Raw genomic sequence first — 27,836 nt, 5'->3', positions numbered from 1 at the left:
GCGTATCGTCGTCTGTAGACAATATAACAGCGATATACGATTAGATTTCATAAGATATGGTTGAGCTTACTATAATTATTATTAGTATACATAAAGAATAAACTAGAAAATTTTGTGTATAAAAATTAGAAAATTTTTGCACCCATTAGGTTTCTTAAATAGTGAAGCAAGATTTTTGCACAGTAACGGAAAATATCAAAATAATATGAAATTGGGATTTGACAATAATAAATAAATCAGGTACAAAATATTTATTACAAAATATACAAATTATAAAATACTAAGTCTTATATATGAGTAGATACTGTCGAAACCGACACACTAGAGATTCCAGGTTTTACGGTCTCATTCACTTCGCGTTCCTTCTTCTGTCGTTTAGGCCCAAACAGAATTTTCTGGAGCTGACAAGACGGAGCTTCTACGAAGAGATGAAGAGGCAATGATAGGAGATACGTTGTACAAACGATGCCAGCGAAAAGCATAATCTGGTAAAGAAAAACAGCAAATTAATCCTACCGCAGTCTTGTCACTTATTATTATTTATTTTTTTTGTTTTTAATTGTTTTAACTAAAGGGTTCATTAAATTCATCTAAGAATATTCAGAAAGAAACTAGAAGAAGAAAAAAATAGTGGAGTCATGGAATGTATTTTTAAAATTATGATTTTAGATTTATGGTATAACATTTTTTATGTTGCAGCTACTTACGCCTCAGATTTTTTTTATTATGATCTCTTATTACCAAATCTAGGTTTCTGGTAGAAATATCTGTTAAATATACCGATGTAAAATTTTCTGATTATATATGTTTTTATGTGATGGCTTTATAGAACATGAGGAAAGGAACAAAACCCAATAAAATACGAGATTTCTCGTTAAGTTAAGATTCTACTAAATGAACATTACTTATACGACTGGCTTTAATCTGTAGAAAGCTATTTAACTTAATGATTTTTGCAATCTGAAATATGCAACGCTCTTCTATATAATCCTCTATTTTCTCAAATCCAAAATGCGAATCTATTCAAATGAAGGTTTAATCCCGTTAGCATTGGAATCTTGAATTAAAAAAACAAACTCTAAAAAGCCAATGCTCATTCCAGCATCCCGTAATCATTGCATTACTGGTTAACTATATTACAAAATTTATTTTAAAAGGTATCTCTTAACATTATAAATACTTAATTTTACGAGAGAAACCAGTGCATTTGATTTCATAGATTTATGAGTAATGGCTGAAACTACTTTATAAATCTTAATCAAAGTATAGGACCAAAACCATTTAATCGTATGCCTTGATAATGAATTAATATGTATTAAAATAATACAAACAGCGGTATAGTCTGTAGCATAGAAGGATCTCCTCAGCTGACCACCATAGGTCCTAAGCACAGTCGCATGTAATAACATAGCGCAGTAGGACATTCTACCGAGCGGCTGCAATGGGCCCCATTCTACTGCTCCAACGTAGATTCCTGTAACAAACAAGTTAAGCATTTGATTTGATTCTTTACATACCTTAAATTGGAAGTCATTGTGTCACCCTTTAAGGATTCGATTCGGTATGTTTTAGAAGGATGTTCGACATCCGTATTTGTTATTTTCATTGATTTTTCAATTCAGCGTTTTTAATTTAAATTAAAAAAAACAGGTTGCATATGCCTTAAATATTTTAGTAACATTTCGTATTTAGTTTTCACGATTCGATTTCGACGTACATAATGCTATTCATCTTAATATAACTACCACTTGGTTTATCAGGCAGTCCTCTCATACCATGCCGTTTGAATTCCGCATACCCAGCACGTTCCAAGCATTTCAAAGGCATATTGTTATATTTGGTGTTAAATATTCAGCATCATCAGTAGCTGGAATTACTTTATGTAAATGCTTACACAACAAAGATAAAAATCTTTACGGTGTTAATGGAACTTAAAGCACCTTGATGTTAACGCAATGTAAAAACGAAATCTTCGCGTTTTTATTTTTATCCAGATTTCTTTTGTAATCCCCTTATCTTTCGCAAGCGAATCAAACGTTTGTGTTTAAATTTCAAGACGTGTTTTCGGAGGTAAGCCACGTAAGGTAATACTAGAAATGTGGAACTAAAAGGGATTTAGAAAAACCAATTTTAATGCTTGAATAAGTACGAGCAATCTAAGGAAGATTTTCTTAAAATTTTCACTGAATTTTTTAATTTCAAATGGAATTACTCGAAACATTTCATGAAGTAAATTATCGGACTTGATATTGTGAATTTCTGTAATTGTCTTTTTTTAAATTACAGGGCAAGTTGCTTTTATCAAAATTATAATTTTTTATTTGTGTTTTTGTTATAAATATATAAAAATCTATGTCATTACGGTCGTTAGACAGTTTTTTATTAAGGACGTAAAGAAAGACAAATAGATTTGCCATCTGTGTCCACTGAGAACGATAAAAGGAAGATTCGAATCTTTTGTATTTAAGTAACTTTATATAGCCAACCGAAACGGGTCTGTAGTTACCCATTACACTGATTTATTCGATAAAAAAGTAAAGAAGTTAGGTTATTTTATATATATAATTAAAATACACATTGTTTTAAGGGATTAGTACAAGCACTTTTTATTTGCAAGCAAGTCAAAATGTTTAGTAGTTTTACTCTAACCCACCATAATTAATAAGAGGTATGTTAATAAAAACAATTTAATTTAAATATCTAGCCAGAAAATCTATAAATCTATCTAATCAACATTTTTTTTCTCATTAGAAACCTTCAGAAAGGTAGCCGGATCCCTTGAAGGGGCCGGGTTATGTAGAATCTTACCCACTAAAACCACTGCGATGGCCGTTTTCGGCACGGGATCTAGTCAATATTTATATATATATATATATATATATTTTTTTTTTTTTTTTTTTTATATGCCCCGGGATGGCAAATGACTCTACTCCACCTGATGGTAAGTGGTAGTAGAGTCCAAACGCGACGACGGCCAGTACAGTCGGGAAGAATGTTCTGTACAAGCCGTCCCCGCCTTGCCGGCCCGCAAGATGCCTCTTCACGCCTCGTTTGAAGGAACCCGGGTTATAAGAGGAGGGGAACACGTGAGCTGGTAAGGAATTCCATTTTTTGGAAGTGCGACAAAGAAAGGAGTTGCCAAATTTCTTTGTGCGCGATGGAATTGATGTCACAGTTAGGCGGTGACATCGAGAACCAGCTCGCGTGGACTTAAGAAGGAAGGGGGAAGCAGGAATTAGAGAGAATAATTCCTCAGAGCACTCGCCGTGATACAGACGATAGAAAGCGCTCAGTGCTGCTATCTCGCGACGCAATTGTAAAGGTTCAAGGGTGTTTGTGACCTTTACGTCGCCAATAATGCGTACTGCACGTCGCTGCAACCGGTCCAAGGCCTCCATTAGGTACTTAGCGGAGCCATCCCAAAGGTGCGAGCAATATTCAACGCAAGACCGTACCTGTGTTTTGTATAACAGGCACAGTTGTTGTGGCGTGAAAAAACGCCGCACCTTGTTCAGAACTCCGAGTTTTCGTGAAGCTGTTTTTATAATAGCCTCGATGTAATCCCTTGGACTAAGGTCGCAGCGAACGTCCATCCCCAGCATGGCGATTTTGCTTTGTATCATCAGCGGTGTGCCACAGAGGGAGGGATGAGGGTAAAATGGTGACTTTTTCGCTGTGAGAGCGCACACCTGTGTTTTCTTGGCATTAAACTCAACAAGATTATCAGAACCCCATTTGGCGATGAGCTCTAATGTCCTATCGAGTTCAATAACAAGATTCTCCCGCCTCTCCTCAGTTTCCGCCCGCCCAGCCACTGCGCGTCCGTGGTATCCACCATGCACTGTACTATCATCTGCATAGCAATGTATGTTCCCAAGAGAGAGCATATCATTGATATGCAAAAGAAAGAGTGTGGGAGATAGCACAGATCCCTGGGGGACGCCAGCATTCACTACATAGAATTGTGAAGCGCAACCATCTACTAAAACACGAAGGCTACGCTTGTGTAGGAAGCTGGCAATCCAGGTGCATAGCTGAGCAGGCAGACCATATTTTTTTTTTTTTTTTTTTATAGAAAAGGAAGGCGGACGAGCATATGGGCCACCTGATGGTAAGTGGTCACCAACGCTCTTAGACATTGGCATTGTAAGAAATGTCAACCATCGCTTACATATCCAATGCGCCACCAACCTTGGGAACTAAGATTTTATGTCCCTTGTGCCTGTAATTACACTGGCTCACTCACCCTTCAAACCGGAACACAACAATATCAAGTATTGCTGTTTTGCGGTAGAATATCTGATGAGTGGGTGGTACCTACCCAGACGAGCTTGCACAAAGCCCTACCACCGGTAGCTTGGAGAGAAGACTTCTGTGCCAGACCCTGTCGAAAGCCTTGGAGATATCGAGGCTGACAGCCAACGATTCTCCATGCTTGTCGATAGCTTCACCCCAGAGGTGCGTTACGTACGCTAGAAGATCACCTGTGGACCGTTTTGGTCGAAACCCGTACTGACGATCATTAATTAGACAGTGATCTTCTAGGTAATGGATCAGTTGGTTGTTTAAAATCCGTTCCATCACCTTACAAAGTACTGAGGTGATAGCTATTGGCCGATAATTTGCCGGGTCAGACCGATCCCCTTTTTTGGGAACCGCTTGCACATTAGCTCTTCTCCAAGCCTCCGGCACACATCCCGAAGAGAGAGAAAGTTGGAACAGGCGTGTTAACACAGGAGACAGCTCCGCCGCGAACTTCTTCAGCACAATGGCTGGTATTCCATCGGGACCGCTAGCTTTCCGTATATCGAGTGATTGCAGCTCCGCACGCACATCACGTTGCCTGATTTTGATGTCAGGCATCGTGTGGCCACATGAAGGTATTGTTGGTGGCTGCGCACTACAATCATCGATCACAGAGTTGTCGGCAAAGAGTTTAGCCAGGAGGTCGGCTTTCTCCTGCGGACTGTGAGCTAGCGATCCGTCCGGATTTCTGAGCGGTGGCAGCGAAGGTTGGCAGAAATTGTTTTGCACAGACTTGGTCAGACGCCAGAAGCTACGGGAGCCCCTAGGATGCGAAATAAGGTCATGACCAATCTGTACAATGCGCTGTGCATCCGCTCTCGTGTATGCCTTCCTACAGGACTTGGAATTTTTATTGTAGTTTGCTTTCAGTGAGTCAATGTTAGATGCCCCGCTAATGCAGCCGTTGATCCACTTGCGATATGCCGCCTGCTTAGATGATACAGTACCGGCACATTCACGAGTGAACCAACGGTTACGCGTACTCCTACTGACGAGATCTGAGCTAGGAATGTAGTATTCCATTCCCAGCATGATCTCGCCAGCAACAGCAGCGGCACTAGCTGTCGGGTCATTCCCACTGAAGCAACGTTCCTTCCAAGGGATTGACGCATAGTAATCGCGCATACCGTCCCAATCTGCCGACTTATAGTGCCAAACGCGACGTTTGCATACCGCTGATGGCGGCAGCTTGGCCTGTGGCACTCTGGTAGATATAAGGTCGTGATCCGAAGAACCAAGTGGAGCTTGAACCACAACCTGATATTCCACCGGGTGAGAAGTCAGCAGAAGATCCAGTAGAGAAGGCGCTTGCCCATCAATGTCTGGGATCCTGGTGGGCTGATCAACCAGTTGGGTCAAGTCGTGTGTGAGAGCAAAAGCATGAGCAGTTCTTCCAGCATGGTCAGTTTTGAGGGATTTCAACCATGATTCATGGTGAGCATTAAAATCCCCCAAAAACACCAATTCCGCGTTAGGAAACTGCTCTTGCGCAGCATCTGCCACCCGACTAAGATGGTCGAATAATCGGCTTGTCTCCAAGTCACCATTGTGGGATCTGTAGAGGCACACGTAGACTCGACTCTGACGAACCAGGTCCACACGTACCACCAACATGGAGAAGGAGGGGTCCTCCAAGCAGCGCAATCGGTGACAACAAACATCCGCCCTGACGAACAAGCATACTCCGGCTTTCGCTTTAAAAGATTCTTCAAGCATGTAGCCGGGATAGTTAAGGTAGCTGGTGTCGGCAGGGCGGAGTATTTGCGTCTCCGTGAGAAACAACATTGCTGGCCGTGCTGTCTCGAGATGGTGGTGGACAGCGTTGAGGTTAGCGTGGAGTCCTCGGATGCTAGAGAACTCGACCTCAAACAGCGTGGGTATGGTGGGGGTGTGCACCGCTGAACGACCGTTATTTCTTATTTGCGCTACCATTTGGAAATTAGGAAAAGAGACGTGAGGCGAGCGACGTATTGCCACGATAGGGATGGGCAAAGTATGGAGGCGTGTTTTCCCAAATGTTTGCCAAAACGGAAAATATACTGATCCGCCGGACGGAAGGGCCCCCGAACCCCCCCGGAAGTGGCCGCCGGGACCCCACCTTCCGGTCACCAACCGGCACGACGGTCCACCCCGAGATTATGCGTGGCCTGGTGGGGCAGCCTCGAGAGCTGGTTAGGCACGCTCGGGCCCCTGTACTATGCCACGGGCGGCCAGCGGAACAGCCGTTTCTTCGGGTCTCCCTGTCCGGCAGGTCAATACAGTTTCCCCCGGCATTGGTTCAACAGCCGTCTCCACTGGACCAACACCCATCGCGGCAATACTCGCTCGGGCACTGGCTGTACGCTGGCTGACCTCGAAACGCGGCTGCAAGCCACTTCACGAGTTTTTCACCATGCGTACGGTGGTAATAAGCCAGGCGGATGTTAGCATCCTACCACCAGATGAGCAGATGGTCGCTCGGATATCCCTTAGTCGCCTCTTACGACACCCATGGGAAAGAGAGGGGCAGTGAAATGTATTCTTTCTCCGTCACTGCACGGATATTATTTTGCTTTGTGTAATACGCCTTATATATTAAAGATTTTTTAAGTAATTCAAATGAGAATGTCCATGATAATTGTTTACAAGTTATATACATACTGTTACATCTATAGAAGTAGCCAATGATGAATACGCAAATAGCGAGAGCAAAGAAGTTCTGGTTCAAACTGTTGAATATTGCGGATTCGAAAGCAGAAGCCTCTCGGTGGTGAAGATCCCAGCCCATGAGCACTGTCCCCGCAGCCACAGGTATCGAGATAACGAAAAGAATCTTCAAAAGCTGCAACAGTACAAAATTAATTAAAAATAATAAAGAAATGGAAAATGTTACTTATAATACTTAATAATTATAACTTATTAATAAACTACCGAGCCGAGATGGCCCAGTGGTAAGAACGCGTGAATCTTAACCGATAATCGTGTTCAAACCCGGGCAAGCACCACTGAATTTTCATGTGCTTAATTTGTGATTATAATTCATCTCATGCTTTACGGTGAAGGAAAACATCGTGAGGAAACCTGCATGTGTCTAATTTTACTGAAATTCTGCCACATGTGTATTCCAACAACCCGCATTTGAGCAGCGTAGTGGAATAAGCTCCAAGCCTTCTCCTCAAAAAGGGAGAGGAGGCTTTTAGCCCAGTAGCATTCACAGACTTTTACGGATTACGGAATAAACTACAATCTAACTATTTATTATAACGTGATGTGTAAGCCATTTTCTGACTTTATTATATTATTTATATAAGTTATGTCCAAAAAGTAATCTAATTAAATGAAACATATAACCAAATTATATCGATAGTTACGTAACTCACCCAAGATTCACCTAAATCCCATTTCTTGGTTTGTGCTTTATGATAAAACCAGGCGGTGAGAACGCCTAGATGGTAGCCGGCCCAATTTCCTTGCGCCGACACGTAGGCATGGTAAAACGTTTCATTGTAACCGAATATATCCCTTATCGACCTGCAAATAAGATCAATATTCCTTCAAACTGTTCCCAAGTACATAAAACAGGTTATTTCCTTGAGAAAAGCAAGGTACAATTTGTTTTAGTAAATTGAAGTGGAATTGAATATCTACTAAATTTTAAAATGATTTAACGTTTGTTTTTATAAAATTGATTTGTAAGCTTTTAGTGTATTTGCTTTATATAATAAAATATTTTTATGCATCATTTTTCACAAAAATGAGCATTTTGTTTTAAATTTTACTAAAATATTCTCGACGTTCAGAAAAATTAATTTAAAATTTATGTTGTTCCATGTAAACGTTATATAAACACTGGTATCTGTCTTTCTGTCGTCACTGATTTGACATTTTAACGAACAAGACAGCATTATTTAACTGAGTACCCTCTCGCAATATTTATGCGTAAAGCTGTAGTAGATCTCATAACATTTGGAGTTATATCCGTTTATTAATATGGTTAACTATTTACGCTTTCTCAAGGTCATTTAAGCCATGAAATATTACATGATTTTGAACTGTATTTAATTCCAATTCTGAAGCTGATGTATTAATTGTTTAATAACTTCAAGAATACGACAATCGATACCGATAAATTTAATTGTTTAAAATTACTTACTCTGGAAACAGGCTGACTCTAATTGGTAGTAGATTCATGAAATAACTTTGCAAAAATGGAATAATTAGACTGATGACCATCACACTGAACAGCATAGGGACTCCTGACTTCGGCCATCTCCAGATGATCAACAGAATTATCAAGGTCACGAAGAACAGCTGAGTATCCGTTCCCAGATACCTAGAAAAATATACATAAAACTAATAGTACATAAATGTTATGTATTTTAGAAAATAGCTAAAAATCGGTGCCTTATTTTGATTTTTTATACATAGACAGTCTTCAAAAACCACGGAGGTTATTGTTACGGTTGTTTTATTATGGAATATGCTTTAGCAACATTTGTTTATTTGATATTTAATCAGATTCCAAAATCATTACATCACAAGATACAGTTGAGATAGAAATTTATCATTATTATGATATTATCGACAGTTTTCAAGAAGAAATGACTTATAACATGATTAATGGAACTTACATACTTTTGTTTGTAATATAATGATTGACAGAAGTAACACAATGTGTTCATATGTTTCTTTTTCTATATTTTCTGTTACATTATATTGTACAACTCGAGGATCAAAATCCCGATTCAGATTATTAAATTGTTATTAGGTGTTAGGGACCAGTTTTTTTATATAAATAGCAAATCTTGGCAGTTGTACATGTTATATATAGACAAAACCTTCACGTTTCACACTTAAAAATAAAACCTAGTTGGTTATGTACACAATTTCTTAGTAATATATTTTTATTACATAATATATAAGATATAACTCACAAACATCTCATCCATTATTTATCTTGGAAACAGTACACGCAACATCACACGCTTGTAATATTTTTAAAGGCACAAATTTAATACTTTCATAAATTGTCGCTGTTGCAATAAATAGCACTAAAAATAAGACAAGACACTATCTGGCAAGAAAATGTCTAGACGTGATTATGAAATGAAGTCAAACAACTTTACGCGATCATGGACACGGAAATCACAGTACGTAATGACACCTGCCATGTCCACCAGCCAAGTTTAACTTGCATGAGATAAGTCTAAAGTATGCAGTCGTTACTTTGGAATCAGTTTGCAGTTAGCAGTACGTATTGTTGTGTTCCGGTTTGAAGGGTGAGTGAGATAGTATAACTACAGGCACAAGGGCCATAACATCTTAGTTCCCAAGGTTGGTGGCACATTGGTGTTAATATTTCTTACAGAGCCATATCCATGGGCGGTGGTGACCATTTATCACTGGACTTTTGTATATACGTTTATAAGAATCAGTTTTTCCAGATAATTTTATACGAACTTTTTCCTCATTTTAAGGAGAAGTTTATTGTGCTGCTCAAAATGACAGACTTTTATTTGACACGTACTCGTGGGTTGCCTCAAGCTATTTACCTTCACCGTCGACGAGATTAATTATAAACACATTGAAATTCAGCGGTGCGTATCCAGGCTTGAACTCTTCGATTAAAATTCATGCGTTCTAGCCACTGGGCCTTATCGACTAGAACGTGTAGACATATATAGCTCAGTGCACATGCTTGTCAAAGATCGTTTGTCACCAATCATTATATTTCTTTAACAAAATATTAAATAATATACAGGGGCTTAATTTTACACTTACTACATTGTGACCAATAAAGCCTTTTTCTTATTACATTTTTAATTGAAATCAAATCATGACTACATAAATACATTTGGAATTGTTTTCGTTGGTCGGGAAAACTAAAAAAAAAATAATTAGTCTTTCATTAGTACCAAGCACTAATGAGTTGAAAGTGTACTTCTAGAAGTCAGAGAATCTAAATTGAATTTAAGTGCAACTAATAATTAAGACACGATTTGTTGTAATAGCTCTTAATTATATTATAATAAGGTCGGTTTTACTACAAAATAAATCACAATCGATGCAACTGAAATCTATGGTCTACTGCGATGAAAAAGAAATTCCAACAACTTATTTGTTTCTTATTAACAGTGTTTTTTACCGTAAATCTCATTGCTTTCACGCTCAGTGAGGAGATACTTGCGATATATAGTTTCGTTTATATTATTACACACATATAATCCATAGTTATACTTTAAATTATAGCATTTACGTCATATTAATGATATTTAAGCTGTCAAACTTTAATTATACTCAAACTTTTAATATAAATCTATTATAGTACATATTTAATAATAAGAAACGAAGACATGCAATATTCTCAAGCAAATAGTATATTTATATTACGACGGGCCGGTTGGCGTGGTTGGTAGATACTTGCCTTTCCCGCCAAAGGTTGTGGGTTCGATTCCAGGACATACATTTGTATGCATGAACATATCTGTTTGTCCTGAGTCTGAATGTAATTATCTATATAAGTAAGTATGTATTGTATTTGTAGTATATGTAGTATATCAGTTGTCTGGTTTCCAAAGTACGAGCTCTGCTTAGTTTGGGATCAGATGGTCGTGTGTGAAAAAAATAATATTATTCTTATATTTTAATGCTTATCTTGTACGAAATTCTAGTTTTTTCAAGTTTCATAGTGTTTATATTTCTATATATGTCATTGATTAATGTTTACTGTTAACAAATATTTATTGTGTACTGTATATGTTGAGACTAAAATTATTGGACCATTTACTATGATCAATTCAAAATGTAATATTGTTTTAATTTGATATTGTATCCACTGCTGGTTATCTTAGTAAAATAAATTAATAATGATAAAAATAATTTTATGTGAAGTAAAAAAGTAATTGCATTGGTAATAGCCTATGAATGTCCCACTGTTGGGCTAAGGCCTCCTCTCCCTCTTTGAGGAGAAAGTTTGGAGCTTATTTCACTACGCTGCTCCAATTTGGGTTGATGGAATACACATGTGGCAAAATTTCATTGAAATTGACACATGCAGGTTTCCTCACGATATTTTCCTTCACCGTAAAGTACGAAATGAATTATAATCACAAATTAAGCACTAGAAAATTCAGTGGTGCCTGCCCAGGTTTTAACCCACGATCATCGGTTAAGATTCACGCGTTCTTATCACTGGTCCGTAATCCGTAACAGCCTGTGAATGTCCCACTGCTGGGCTAAAGGCCTCCTGTCCTCTTTTTGAGGAGAAGGTTTGGAGCTTATTCCTTCTCCTTATCACTGGGCCATGAGTATATTGTAATTTGAAACTAAATAATGCATATTTAATATAAAATTTAATGAAAACATTAATAATGATTGAAAGACTTTGTATTTGTTGATTTTCATGCTTGATATATTATATAACTAAAATTGACTTTGATTGATATATATTTTTTGAAGTGGTGTTCAAAAGAGTTCTGAGTTTCTAGCCGGTTCTTATCAGCAGAATCTTCATTCCGAACCGGTCTTAGCTTAACATTTCATATTATCTTGTAAAACAACAAAAATAAGCTTATCTAGTAGCATATCAAAAAAATCTATAATATTTTACGATCTGGGTAACGTTGAGATTCAAATTTCGATTTACAGATTAACATTCCAGTTCCACAGATAAAAAAATGCTATTTTATCTCTAGAATTGCAGTATATATCAAACTAAAAGTTAGATTTGAAAGTCAAAATCTTTATTTATTAATTTTATGTTAGTGCAGTTGCATCGATTCGGGAAGCAATATGTCAGATTTGAGAAAAACTAGTGAAATAATATTCAGCCGTATTTTATTACTATAATCAAGAATGACTTGGTCAAAGTGAAATCATCTCGTGTCGTATCTACGTTTTGACACGTATATACGACTTACCGAGGAGACCAGGACCCCCAGCCGAGCCGAGATGGCCCAGTGGTTCGAACGCGTGAATCTTAACCGATGATCGTGGGTTCAAACCCCGGCAAGCACCACTGAATTTTCATGTTCTTAATTTGTGTTTATAATTCATCTCGTGCTTGATAGTGAAGGAAAACATCGTGAGGAAACCTGCATGTGTCTAATTACATTGAAATCCTGCCACATGAGTATTCTACCAACCCGCATTGGAGCAGCGTGGTGGAATAAGCTCCAAACCTTCTCCTCAAAAGGGAGAGGAGGCCTTAGCCCAGCAATGGGACATTAACAGGCTGTTACTGAATCAAGAATGTAAAATTATATTATACATTGTAATAACAGTTATTAATCCACATTTTTTAGTCGCGGTCGCCCTCTTATTAGAACACGTAACAATAACCGAAGGGCTCAATTTCGCAAGCGCCATTTAGTTTTCATGTTTTTAATTTATGTCTTAAATTATTTTCGCGGTCAGCGATTAAGGAAACTTTCTGTCGCATGTGTATCCACCAACCCGCACTGCAATTTTAATTCATACGCTAAAGTGTAACAAATTTTATTTTAATTAAATTAAATTTACACTAAAGTGTAAATTTTAAATTTACACTAAAGTGTAAATTTTAAGGTGGAAATTGAGCGTAAAGTTTCCATACGTAAAATTGGATTTGAAAAACCATTTTTATTATTCGAATAATACGTGCTACAAAAATTAGCATTCAAAATATTCTTAATATCTTATGTCATTTTGTGTATTAAGCCTTTAGGAATATCTGGTACAAGGTTTATTTGTCATGATGTATATCACTAATGTTAGGTTATTGTCAACTTGTGCAATCTTGTATTGCGTTGCTATATTATTTGCTTACTTAATAAAAGTTACGTGTGCAACTCCGTTTTTACTTTAGTCGTATTTTTTGAGCTCTGAGCACTTTTATGTTTTTTTGGGATTGTTATCGTCATCATCTCATCGAAGGACACGGGTTGCAATTCGTTTAAGCACTTATTGTGTTCTTAATTTGTGCTGGGCGGTAAAGGGAAATCGAATATAAAGAAAAAAAATGTTAAGATTATTATTTTAAAATTAATAAACTTATTTTAATTAAGATAAGATTATTTAAAAAAAACATTCATCGACACAATGAAAATTATATCAGAAAAATTCCAGTAATTCCTAAATAACTTTACTTTTTAATAAGAAAAATTGAATTAAATAAATATCAAATCTTACTGAGCCTTGGTGTTTTAAGTTTATATTTGTTTTTTTTTTAAAGAAAAATATCGAGAGTAAAGCATGTGTCACTAGAATTTCTAGCACATACATATGTATCCACCAGCATGGAGCAATGGAGGATTCGTAAACTGTGGAGGTATGTGGTTTCTATAATTCAGATCATAATTATTCATAATATTACGAAAAATTTAACTCGCGTCACTTTCTTGGAATCTACATTCATGAATGTGCAAATATATATTACAAATAAGCTCTGTAGGCTTGCATGCTTGCCTTTATGCTAATTTTAGTAATATTCCTTTGATAAGTTGAATCTTGATATTGTTATAGCTGAACTAAAAAAACATGTTGTTTTTTTGCGAACAGTCGTGGATATTATTTCAAGTGTATAGAAAGTATATAGAAACTGCCTTGAGTTTTATTTTTTCTATTGTTTCTTTACGTTTATTCATTATTTGTACAAAAAAATTGGAAAAAAATGTATACTTACCAAGCTTGTGGTAGACATAAGTGTTCAAACGGGAACAGATTCGGCATTAATATCACTAATTGCCACCAGTTGCTCCTACACATCTCTCGTTCACGTCCGACCACAGCATCCCACATCGGTCCAGAACCTAAATGAGGTACCCAGGTCATCGCTAGACCCATCACTACCAAAACCGCTGGCATTAACCTGAAAATATATTTAAGTTTCATTGAGAATAAATTGCAATTATTTATCGAGTATTTTGTCATCATGATTTTCAAATTTATATTATATCAGAAATACGTATGATTTGAGAAATTTACAGTTAGATTAAATTTGCGAACTTCGATTGCGTCATATTTACGTCATATGCAATATATGTCATATGAACTAGCTTTGCATTAAGCAAAGCTAGTTCATATGTATATCTGAACATTACATTTAATGGAAGTCTTATTGAATATTTATAAGCCTCGTAAATAAGGAATGTGACATGATTATAAATTCAATATGCCTAATTTCAAACAAATTTGCTGTCATAACCACGTTTCATTAGCTCTTGACAATTTCAGCGAAGGTCATGCTACTTTTAACGGTAGAAGAGAAGATTTAATGACACCAATGTTACTTTGGCAAATAAATAATGACATTTAAAAAATAGATAACAAACTAAATTGTTGAAGTACTTTTTCACAACTTAGTAGATTAAAAAAGCGGTTTATATAATTGTTATATTTGTTTAGAAGTTAAAGTTGGCGGTTGCCTGGTGGTACGCATACCTCAATTCCGTTATAACCAGTAATAATGGCAATTTGTGATATATCGTAACTGGTATAAACTGGTTTAACCATGTCAAGGTCAAAGGTCTTTGTTTAAAAGGGAAATAATGTCGAATTGTACTGACCATCATTATGTTGTGAACATTTTATAATTGTCATATTTATAATTAAATCTCTGTTGAAACTATACCTAAGAATGTACTAAAGATAAAAAAGTCGATACGATCAATGTGTGTCATTGTCAGTTTGCATATTACAGTGGAAACCCGTTGTAATACGAAAACTGACAATTTTATAGAACTTACCTGAACCAACGATTAACAATAGCCATAGGTACAGTTTTTAAAGTGAACTGGTGGGTTTCTGCGTAGACCAGCATCTTGTAGGCCATGAGGAAGCCCCCCATAACGAAGAAAATTTGAACGATGATTCGTGCATTGAAGAGTAAAGACTTGAAGAAATCATCGTAAGACTGCAAACAACGATACATATAATAATTACTAAGAAATAAAGTTAAAGTGTTATTGTCCAGCAGTAGTATAAAAATTACTACATACTACATTCCGAACCGAAAGTAACTTTAAATTTGATAATCTTATAATTCGACGATGTCGTACTCGTAAGAGCCTACTTCGCTGTCAGTTAATTGCGTACAAATGATTTAAGGTTAGTTGGAAAATCCGCAATGCGTTGCGCAAATCTTTCCGCTTCAGGTAATCGGTGCAAATGAGGAAACAGTGTTCTATTATTTTATTACGCACTAATTGTAAAAAGTCATTATTGTTTACGCAAAAATTAAAAAATTGATTCATATACAATTTTATATAGTTTTTAGTTTATACACATGTCTCACTAAAACTAAACGGGTAGAGATAGCTTAAGTAAAAAGTTACAGTCAGTTAATCAGGGCCGGTTGGCGTGGTTGGTAGATACTTGCCTTTCGCGCCGAAGGTTGTGGTTTCGATTCCCACCCAGGACAGAGATTTCTTTGCATAAATATGTCTATTTTTCCTGAGTCTGGGTGTAATTATCTATACAAGTATGTATTTACAAAGAAATGTAGTATATGTAGTATATTAGTTGTCCGGTTTCCATAGTATAAGCTTCACTTAGATTGGGATCAGATGGCCGTGTGTGAATAATGTACCAGGATATTATATTCCACTACGCTACTCCAATGCAAATTTTTGAATACGCATGGAGCAGAATACTATCTAAAACATGATAGTTTCATCACGATACATTTTTTAAACGCATTGCCCTAGTTTGAATCCGCAATCGTGTGTTAAGAATCATTAGCAACTGGGCCAGTTCGGTCCAGGTAGTTAATACACAATGTTAATATTCACGGATAATATTTGGTTTGCACGAGCCTATTTTCAGAAAGGGTTTCATTTAATAAGACAGAAAGTATGCAAATCGTTATCCATAATATTAAACGACACTAGTTTCATTAAGCCCTATCTCAGCTTAATAATCGTAAGCATATATTTCCAAAACATTTTTAAAATTTAGCTTAATATATATTTACAGAATAGTAGCATTATATAAAGTATATGTTCACCGTAAATCTTGAACATGATACGTCAATAGTCCTAGAAAAGCTAAACTCGGGTTCAATCCCTAAATTATCCAACGGTTGAATATAAAAAATAGCTATTTGTATTGGCAAATTGGTCACTCGATGGTAATAGGTTATAAAGATAGACAATTTTAGACATGTAAAATTAGTGAATCCATTTACATATAATATCGATTATTATTTATTTACGAATTTCTGTATCCAGCATTAACACATACAAAATAGAGGCGAGGGCTGCTTAAAAACAAATATATTCGTAAATAATTTCAAAAGGTTAGAACGTATATTTGTTTATTAAAGCCATATTATAATATTATAAAATAAATGTATGAAATATACGTATCAATGCGGCTTCATTAATATGAAAAAAGAACGAATAACCAAAAAGAAATCTTATGAAGACATTCTTTGTTGGCATTCATCAAATATTCGACAGAACGGCGCATAAATAGAACAAAAGCTGTGAAGTGTACTATAAAATCTAGATTTATATGTAGATACATTCGCACACATACGACAGACAGATTAAGGAAAAAAAATAACTGTTTGGAGTGGTACACGTTTTAAATGGATTTCTTATGTGCATACACGCGACGGAGATAAAGTGATTACGGAAAAAGCGTGTTCGAATTGTTCTTTGAGTCTTAAAGTAATTTAGCCTCAAAGTTCTCCCAAATTTTTTAAATTAAGAATAGATCTTTTTTCCATGGATAATATCTACTAATCTAGAAAAATCGTTGCTTTCTAATTGTGTATTTTCACAAGTGTTTGCAATGTTCGTTTAAAATGAACGAAAACACATTATACGATGGATGTTTTTAAATACTACAAAAACACTACTACGACGAACTCACTATATACGTAGATAAATATACACAATCATCCAGACAATGTTGTCGCATGTATGTAGTAACATCTATTATTATGAATACCTCAGCATTCTACGACAGACGTCCCCCAATGCTGACAGACGCCAGTTTTTATTAGATCATAAACGACCCTCTAGGTTATCCGTTGAATACATCTATTGAATAAATAAAAAATAAATAAAAAAAACGTCGTTACAATTACGATTAAAATATTGTGATGCCTGTTATAAAAATCAAATTGTTAATTTAAGGGAGTAACATTATCTTCAAATTGTAAATGTTTGTGATCGAAATAAATGTAAAATGATAGACATTACTGGGTGTAATTGGTCTATGATTTTAAACATTGAAAATAACTTTTCAAAGCATTTTCGAATTTCAATTCTTCGTTAAGAATGTCTGCTGTCCACTTTTCTGATCCTGAATATTATGTATATATTTTATTTATTAATTTTATTTATCTTATTAATTAAAATATACATTATGAATGAAATGGACTGCTTTTTTAATAAGTTAATTTTGCATTTCAGCTTATTATTTCTAGTATCGAGCAAGTAAATTCGGACAATTTGAAAATTTGCTCTTCAAAACCCATAATACTGACTACGCGAAAATTATCGGACCATTCAAGCCTTGTACCGCTTCATCAATTTAATTACGCACTCGGTTTTGAATTTAGGAGCTAAAAGTATGATAGAAGCTTCGTGAAACGTCTATTGAAAATATATTAAATGACTGTAAGTCATAAATAAATCATATTTGAAGTTATAAAGAGTCAAATACACTCATATCATAATGTTTTAACAGCCAATAATATATTTGCTATCTTACACGGCTTGTAGGATCTTTTCGTGTTGTTATTATTATTATGTTATATGCAGGCAGACGAGCAAATGCGACACCTGATGGTAAGTGATCACCACCGCACATAGACATTGGCGATGTAAGAAATAATAACCATTTCTTACATCGCCAATGCGCCATCGCCACGGAACTGAGATGTTATGTCCCGTGTGCCTTTAGTTACACTGGTTTACTCACTCTTCAAACCGGAACACAACAATACTTAGTACTGCTATTTAGCGGTGGAATATTTGCACAGAGCCCTACCGCAAATTGATTATAAAGTAACGATTACATTTTTTTTTTATAGAATAGGAAGGTGGACGAGCATATGGGGCACCTGATGGTAAGTGGTCACCAAACGCCCTTAGACATTGGCATTGCAAGAAATGTCAACCATCGCTTATAGCCAATGCGCCACCAACCTTGGGAACTAAGATTTTATGTCCCTTGTGCCTGTAATTACACTGGCTCACTCACCCTTCAAACCGGAACACAACAATATCAAGTATTGCTGTTTTGCGGTAGAATATCTCATTGATGCTTTAGACTAATCAAACGCAAGCATAACTGTGGACATGGCAGGTGTCATTACGTTCTGCTGTGATTTCCGCGTCCCTAATCGCGTAAAGCTGTTTGACTTCATTTCATAATCACGTCTAGACATTTTCTTGCCAGATAGTGTCTTGCCTTATTTTAGTGCTATTTATTGCAACAGCGACAATTTATGAAAGTATTAAATTTCTGCCTTTAAAAATATTACCAGCGTGTAATGTTGCGTGTACTGTTTCCAAGATAAATAATGGATTCGATGTTTGTGAGTTATTTCTTATATTATTATGTAATAATAATATATTACTAGCGGCAGAATATCTGATGAGTGTATCAGACGAATATCAGACGGGCCTGCACAAAGTCTTACCACTAGGTGTTTGTCAAAAAAATTCTGAGCAGCATGAGGACTTTTGAAGTTAAGCATTTCTCATCTTTCCGTTCGTCTTTGTTTGCTGTTACGCCATCGAACTATGAAAGTAAATAAAGTAATGATTTTGTATGACCGTTCTATGGTAATATCTAGTTCCATTTCAGATTGAATGGTTTTCGAAATTACGATGATTATTTGTATGACCCTTCTTTGGTATTATAACGAATTCAATCGATATTAATAAATATCGAATTTTACGACCAAGATTAACACTAACACATGCTTATATACGTTGTACAGCGGTTCTGTAGTTACGCAATACTATGTATTCTTCTATCAAATGTAAAATTACAAAGGACAGATAGAGACAATTCGAAGTGTACTTATTAACCTGATTCAAGAAGTTGGCACGAAATGATTGAATGTTCAAATTAAGCCATCAGACAATATTAAACTGCGGTGTGATTACACGCGTGCGTTATTTCCCTGATGCCATTTCTAACCATTCTTTGTTCTGAGATTGAATCAACTAATCACATTTGGGGTTACGTTTAATTTATGAATGAAATAAATCAGGTATTTAGCATACTCAAATAATATTCCAAACCATTGATCCTTAAACTTTTAATACGTATGATGATATATATTTTTTATTGTCGTTAACTGATATCAAAAATTTAATAACACAATTATAATTCTAGGTCGTTTTATCTTCAATGAAGTACAGAGGTCATCAAAGAAAAGAAGATTTAGAGCCTACCACGCTATTGCGGATTTGTTTGGTACACGTGGATATTGAAAATGTTTTCCTTTACCGTGTCCAAAATGAATTATAAACAGAAATAATTTAGTGGTGCTTAAAGCGCTTAAAGATATCCGTGTTCTCACGTGAAAACCGAAACCTAATTTGAATGTTAAATTTTGTAACTATTAAATTGATACTTATTCATGAGTTATTATTATTAGTATAGCAATATCGACGTATTTACTGAAAACATAAATAACGAATGTAATTCGTAATGACAGCAAATACACCACTTTACCATAAATTATTGAAAATTCAATAAACAATAAATCGATCGATACAACTTAGTCGTATTTGTTTTTGGAATTTGAATTTGTTGGCTTGATTTATAATTGCGATTCCACATAATTTTAATCCCGTAATAAAACGATACATGAAAATTAATTGTTCCGTGAATGACATAGATTATGGTAATGGCCTGTTCACACATATATCAGAGAGGACTAGCTATAGGCGCATAAAAAGGTGCGTTTGCAAACAAAGGTGCACTCTATTTCCTCAATGTAATATTTCGATGATATGGCAAATTGACACGACCGGAGAGAGTTCAGGCGCAGGCTCTAAGGCTTTTTAGGTATTACGTGCTTTTAATAGGCATGAAATTTAAACATTTAACCCAGTTCTAAGCTCCAGGCTGCTACTGAGTATTTCTCAATGGAAAAACCTAATAAATTATTTCGAAAGCGCTTGAAAATAATAAAACAGCTTTTATTTGACTGCAAAGAGAGAAAAAATATTATGACTTAAGGATAATATATATTTATATGTTCATCTGTTTCTAAGTTGCTCCTAAGATTCTTATCATATTTTGATATGAAATAAGTTGTGCTTGGCTTCATCTTTAAGTCGACTCTTAGGCTGTATACATCATTTCATATTTATGTAAGACAACAAAAATAAAACATTCATATGTATGAAATTGGTAACAAATATCTTATGACAGATTCTTTATTATACCGACGTTTTTCCAAATACACATTTATATGCATTTATATGCTGAGAAATATAAGCATTACGTTAAGTATCTAATTTCCGATTTACATGTTTTGTAATAAATGGCATATACTTCTCCTTGAGCGAAAAAGTCAATAGTAAATATATTATGCGTAGTGTTTGTGAACTCTAAAAGATCAAAATGAGCGATTTTCGATGCATTGTTTTGTAGAAAACATCGTGTTTTTTCAACGACACTATATCAAAACAAGATCAATAATGCTGTTGTGTAAAAACGCACTTCATATCTCACTCGTATTTCGTGTCTAAATTTACGGTGTTACGCTAATTTGATACGTGTGTATCTAATATGTTATGATTATTAAAGTCAATATCGCATGTAATATGCGACATTTATGACATTTCAGAATCCTGGTCTTGAGTTTTGAGCTTGTTCTTACATAATAACTCTACTGGTAAGAAAGAAGATTGCATTCTCTCTAATAATTAATGTTGATGAAAAGTTTAGTAAGTAAAATCGATTTTACAAGCTTTTATTCAACTTAACCTGTTGTGGAGTATGTGCGAGTAAAATCTTGCATTTCAATTCAAACTTGTTCTACTCGAAAAATTGAATCGCAATTTTGGACACATTTTGGTGCTAGTAATTTAGTTTTAAAAGCTTATTGCAATGTTTTTTCTTTGGATCAAAATTAAATTAGAACCACTTATACTACGAATCTGAAATTTGTTTGAACACCCAGTGTTCAGTTTCGATTACAATGCATTTTTTTGGAATATCGGTATAAACACGAAATTATGTGTACACGTTTAATTATGAATTACATATATAATTATATATATAATATATATTGGTATATAGATTAAATAAAAGCGTATTTTGAAGAACGAATCCTGTTATGTTAAATTTATATTTAATGATTATTTATTGAGTGAGTAATTATTACTTACATTTTCAATGAAGTCGGGGTTCTCCGTGTAACCATAACCTATGAATATCATGGAGTGTAGACCAAGTATCATAACCATTGTATAAAATCTGAAATGGAAGACAATAAATTAAAATCTATGAAATTATTTACAAAATATTTTTAAAATTGATGTTTGTCATACGATTTTCTTCATGATTAAGAAACTATTCATTCTGTATCCTTACTAATATTATAAATGCAAAAGTGACTTTCACGTCTTAACTACTAAAGCTATCATCATGAAGTTTTGCATACAGGATGTCAAGGGTATCGAAAAAATCTCTCACACGTGGGCGAAGCTGAGTAAAGCAGTCTTTAAATAAACGAGATGTCTTTCAGACTGATTTTGGTTATGGCAACCATTCTCAACGGAGAATAACTAACAGCGCAGAAGATATACAGGTAATCGATACGACCTACGAGGTTCAGTCACAGGGTTTGAACCCAGGACCTTCTGATTTTAAGCTTGATTTGATAAACATTAGATTCATAAAACAATATATTTTTGAAAAACAAACTTTAGGATAAGTAAAGATTTCTTAATGTCATTAAATTCTATAAATATCTTGTGCCATAAATTTTACCTAACAATGAAGTATTATAAAATAAAATGTTCAACAATCAGTATTATATTCACCTCATAGCTTGGAAGCACTTGAAGATTCCACCTTCAGCACTTCCTCCATATTTCAAAGCCTTCCAATTCTTTTGCACGCAGAACGCTAACATGTATCTACTACCTAAAATAAAAACAAAAAAATATATACAATTAGTCTCAAAATTCTAAATCGAAACTGTTGATTAAATTACGTATATTGTCAACGAGGTATCCTAAGAAATTTATCCTTTATTCCTGCATGAAACGAAACGAACACAAGCGCTATGCTTTCTATCATCTGTTTAATCTTGAACAGGTTGATAACTACGTTATTCTAAGCTGCAGAACGGAGTATTTGATCCATCATATTTGCATGTGTTGTTTGACATTGTACCTCACGATGTTTCCATTCATTCCATTCATGAAATGATTTATAAGCATAAATTAACAAAAAAAAAGTTGGCCGGGTTTGTTCAAACCACTGGGCTATTTCGGTTCCCTTTCTCAATTCTAATAAGAACATTGTTTTTATATTTTTTAAAATTTAATTTCGTGACTTGATGATATTCCACTTTCCATCAACACTGGAATTGAAACCTAAATTAATTCTTAAGCATCAATGAGTCTGCTGTATTGTCAATGCGCTGTCATTGGTCTAGGATTTAAGATGTCATGTCCTTTGTGTCTCTAATTGCAGTACCTAGACCATTCACTATTCAAGCCAGTATACATCAATACGTATTGATAATTATCAATAATTCGTGATGACGTATTATAATTATTAATGTTTCAACAATCTTATGTAATTATTCAATCTGAAGATTAATACAATCTGAAGATTGTTAATAAGCTATTTGAAAGTGCTTCATTAATTTGAATCTCTCAATTATAAAGTGCACAATAATATGCTTTGATTTGATTTTCTTTTAACGTAAATAACTTGGGATATTTATGCATTTATTAACTTTACGAAGTGTAACCCTTTGTTCCCAGCTCACCATTCCCAATTCGAGGTAGTGTGTAAATTAATAGTTATTTATGTAATAATATAATTATCTTACAAAACACAATAGAAGGCTTAGTTAATAACTTAACTCGCACTAATAACTCACACGAATGTGCCTCGCACGCACTGACATTAATGATATAACAAAGCCTTACTAAATATTCAGTATGGTTTTATCGTTATTCGGTTCAAAATCTTTAAAAATAAAAATTTGTAGATAAACATTAATATGAATTAAGTCATTAATATTCAAGGATTTAAAAAGTCATTTATTATGTAATAATAATATATTTATATATCCAAAATATATTTCTTTAATTTGTTGTTTAATATACTGATCATTAAGTATAGTACCAGCCTGTGAGTGTCTCACTGCTGGGCTAAGGCCTCCTCTCCCTTTTTGAGGAGAAAGTTTTGGAGTTTATTCCACCACGCTGCTCCAATGATGTTTGGTGGAATACACATGTGGCAGAATTTCAGTGAAATTAGACACATGCAGGTTTCCTCACGATGTTTCCCTTCACTTTCAAGCACGAGATGAATTATAGTCACAAATTAAGCACGTGAAAATTCAGTGGTGCTTGCCCGGGTTTAAATCCACGATCATCGGTTAAGATTCACGCACTTTTACCACTGGGTAACCATCCAACTTAAGATCTCGCCTTTTTTTATATGCTTATGCTAGTGTGTTTATGTGTGTGTCCAGATTATAATTATTAAAAATTTAAGTAAAATATATGAATTTGTACGTTGCGATCGAATTTTTTTTATCACACTAAATTTCGTCAATAGCTAACAAACAAAAAAATCTAACAGGTGAGAAAAAGGTACTGAATTGTTTCATCTTTGCCTTTTTAAATATAACATATATAAACTTATATATAGAAATATATTATAAGAAATAATAAAATTAACATAACAAATAATAATCTAATCTAATTAGCTATAAGGGCTGTAATAATTTTCAGATGCTAACACTTAGAAAAAATTTAATTGCGTTTTTGATATATAAAATGTATACATACTTTCGTCATCATCTGGTTGCCAAAAGAAGTAATACGCTGAGCATCCGATATTCACCAAAAACAGAAGCAACAATAGTGCTCCAATTATATAATCTACAGAATCCGGTGGAGTATAATCGTTCTGTGTCTTGCAATATCTAACGGAAAGGGAGTCGACCTATTGAAGAACACATAAAGAAATAAAAAAAATAAAAACATTACAAGATTATATAATTCATATTAAGTTTATAATAACTAATTTGTTTTGCTAGGTAACTTTAATTGTTAGTCTATTTTTTTTATGCAAGAACCTAAAATTGAGTAAAGACCTCCTCCAAAGAGGACCATTTGCCTTTTTTGTGTCCAGGCTCCAATACAAAAGATAAAATAAAATAATATAAAAGATAAAAGTAAAAAAATGTTTATTGATATAACATATCGATGATCCGATGTGATAATGGTGTGACCTAAATATAAATCAACGATCGAAACTAGATACTCAAATAACGTCAGGTTTTTCTGAATTTTCCAAGCGTTTATTTTAGTGCTTTCATTTTATCCCAGTGTGAATGCGTATCATATCTGATCTGTATCGCTTTATCAAATATCACTCACCTGTAAACCATAGCTTTGATGAATAGTGGTATTGAAACATCGTTTCAAAGATACCGCTGTGATTTCACTCGCGTTTGCATGTGTGAGATTTAGCCCACAATTTTGGGAGCCGCATACACCTCTATGCAATTTCGTGTGCTTATAGTTCTTATAGGATAAGGACGAGAAGTTCTGTAAAATTTAATAACATCATAAGAGCCAACGCGTTATAGTACAATATACTACATGCATTCTTATTTCAACTTTCATTTAAACGACAAAATTACACTCGGAATAACTGTTCGACATATTGCACTATTACTTTACTAAACTTTGCTATAGGGTTCAAAATTAAAAACTTTAACTTACACCTTTATTGTTCTCAATTACACAATACTGAGATATGAATGATGACATAACTGTGTCAATTTTAAACAAGCTATCATTTAGCTTCACAGTTCCATCTTGTAATAAATTTATAAAAGATAATCACTAAAATCATCGAAACAGTCATGCTGTATTACCATTTTCCATTACTGTAAAATAACTTTTAAGCGACAATTTCAGAGGTAAAATTTACTCGCACACACGCACACACTCACACACACACACACACCACTAGGAAAAAATAGAACTTGCAGTATATTATTCTTTAATTTTCGCTTCTGTTCCTTAATTATCGTATGATCTGAGCTAGATTTATTGCACAATGAGATAAGAGCAAACTAATAGCACAAAGCTCTGCTCGCACTTAAACGTAAACAAGCATCCTTATAATATTATATTAATGTGACCTAGCTTTAGTATTAAGTGAATTGGTAATACAATATTGTCTAAACTCTATGGGCTTATGTTTGATCATATAATTGGTATTGTTTGAATTTTGCATAAGTCACTAGTGTTGAACATTAATAGGAGTTCAAATAGCTGAAATACTACAGTGAGTAGAATGCATAGAATTTGTAACTTAATATTGTAAAATGACGATTCAAGCCTTTGAACCATTTACTTTAATAAAGCAAAGTAAGCCTATATTTAACTAAATCTCGTATTCAATTCTAGTAAAGTCCTTATGAGTTTTTCACTAAGTACCAAACTGTAGATTATAATATTTTCTGCTGTTATAAGGAAATGTATCGAAGACCAAAAAAAGTTGTTTTAATTTTTTCTTAATTCACTTCGCATTTAAAAGTCTACGTCAATGGAATAGGTAGTCTTACTAATATTATAAATCAGAAAGTGGGATTGTTTCTTTGTTACGCTTTAACGTTTAAAATACTAAACCGATTATGGCGACATTTTGCAGACATGTTCTTAGGGGTACAAAGGGGGCAAAGAATACGTGGGTGAAGACTAGTTAAGGATAATTAGAAAATTATTTATTAATATATTACCTTAATATACTGGTATAAAGGCGTTTCATCTTCCAGCAGTTCAAAGTCTACAATGCAGTAGACGGCGTCTGGTTTTCTAAGGCACAGGTCGTAGTCATCCAGCTCAGAGAGAGCTGGCATCGAGTAGTAGTCGAAGGGTTCCAAGATATCTTAAAAAAATAATATAAATTTTACAAATCGGTGCAGATTACATTAAATTTATATCAACGCTTAGCAATGTACATCCTACTGAGAAAAACCGGTAAAGAAATGATAGATACTCTACTCTTTTTCAAAATAATAACTAATATCGAGTTGCTTGTATAAATACAAATTGTACGAAAGATTCTAAGTTAATAATGAATTATATAAGTAATCTATTATTTTAAGCTAAAAAATTAAGAGCCATGAGAACGTCGTGGTTTTTAATCCAGGAAAGCAGCGCTAACGTTCCATCTACTTCATTTATTATTATAATTCATCTCCTGCTCGGCTGCGTTGGATCAGTGTTGTGGAATAAACTGAACATGTTTTTTTTTACTTTATTTATTTTTTTTAATTTCATATTACAACTTTATCGAAATAAAAAAAAAACTCTTGTGGAAAAAAAATCAAAATTGTAGCCGCTTTAAAAAAGATACACGCGCAAAGTTGTGAGCAACTGTTCGTATGCGTTATGAGCCGTTCATCAAACAGGTCGATTACAATTTCCTTCAATTATGTGTTGCATCGTATTGCATTTCCGCTAGCAACTACTTATTTCATACATATTAGAAAATACTTCATACTTTTGCTCAATAAGCGGTTTATTTCTACCATATACTTACTTTTCAAAAGAGAAAGAGTAGAGTAACAACCTGTGAACGTCCCACTGCTGGCCTCCTCTCTCTTTTTGAGGAGAAGGTTTTGGAGCTTATTTCACCACGCTGTTCCAATGCGGGTTGGTGGAATATACATGTGATGGAATTTCAGTGAAATTAGGCACATGGAGGTTTCCTCACGCTGTTTTCCTTCAGCATCAAGCACGAGATGAATTATAATCACTAAATTAAGCACATGAAAGTTTAGTGGTGCTTACCCGGGTTTGAATCCACGATTCTCGCCACTGGGCCATCTCTGCTTCAAAAAAACCGTTCTTAATTCAGCAGGATATTTGGTTATGTTTATATTGCTATTATAATTAGTGTTTATTATATTGATTTCGACGGTGAATGAAAACATCGTGAGGAAATCTGAATGTGTTGCAAATTTAGCCTCGTGTTTATCCACTAAACCGCATTTAAGACGCGTGGTGGACGCTCAAACGCTTATCTTCACTAGTATCGAGAAAAGCTTTACACATGGGGATTTATAGCTGGTTATTGGTTTTTGTTTTTTTCTATTAATTTTTATCGGAAAGTGAGGGAATTGGACTAACACCTGAACTAACACGAACATAACTTAAATTCGCTTTCGCACACACTTATGCACTATGATATTATGTCCATTTTTTTAACTCTGGAAAAACGCGTAACGCGGGGGTATGTGGGTATGTGGGGTTCGCCGGTGTCCAAGGCGCCGAGTGCACCCCGAACATCGGAATACCCACTAAAAAACCAGCAGTACCCTT

The 27,836-nt window shown here is 34.7% G+C and overlaps 1 protein-coding gene across 1 annotated transcript; it reads right to left on the bottom strand.

The window, feature by feature from the left end:
• Positions 1-236: 236 nt before the first annotated feature.
• Positions 237-26,384, bottom strand: LOC126777513 (regulator of hypoxia-inducible factor 1-like). The gene is made up of 12 exons (XM_050500539.1): positions 26,249-26,384; positions 24,876-25,046; positions 24,282-24,438; positions 22,290-22,392; positions 21,633-21,720; positions 15,009-15,175; positions 13,946-14,131; positions 8,438-8,617; positions 7,665-7,815; positions 6,946-7,126; positions 1,332-1,474; positions 237-485 (listed from the first exon to the last, which is right to left on the bottom strand). The coding sequence occupies exons 1-12, from the start codon at positions 26,366-26,368 to the stop codon at positions 288-290; spliced, it is 1,845 nt and encodes a 614-aa protein (XP_050356496.1). The 5' UTR covers positions 26,369-26,384; the 3' UTR covers positions 237-287.
• Positions 26,385-27,836: the final 1,452 nt, after the last annotated feature.

Source organism: Nymphalis io, chromosome 23 (assembly GCF_905147045.1).
Source record: "Nymphalis io chromosome 23, ilAglIoxx1.1, whole genome shotgun sequence".
NCBI classification, from domain to species: domain Eukaryota; kingdom Metazoa; phylum Arthropoda; class Insecta; order Lepidoptera; family Nymphalidae; genus Nymphalis; species Nymphalis io.
Note: the sequence above shows the minus strand (reverse complement) of the source record. Positions and strands in the feature narration are given on the sequence as shown.

Excerpts from the sequence above, each read along its gene's own strand:
- LOC126777513 (XM_050500539.1), bottom strand. The coding sequence starts at position 26,368 with ATGCCAGCTCTCTCTGAGCTGGATGACTACGACCTGTGCCTTAGAAAA. Across the intron at positions 7,816-8,437 it reads AGAGTCAGCCTGTTTCCAGA|GTCGATAAGGGATATATTCG; the intron begins GTAAGTAATTTT and ends TCTTATTTGCAG. Across the intron at positions 486-1,331 it reads ATGCTACAGACTATACCGCT|ATTATGCTTTTCGCTGGCAT; the intron begins GTTTGTATTATT and ends TTTCTTTACCAG.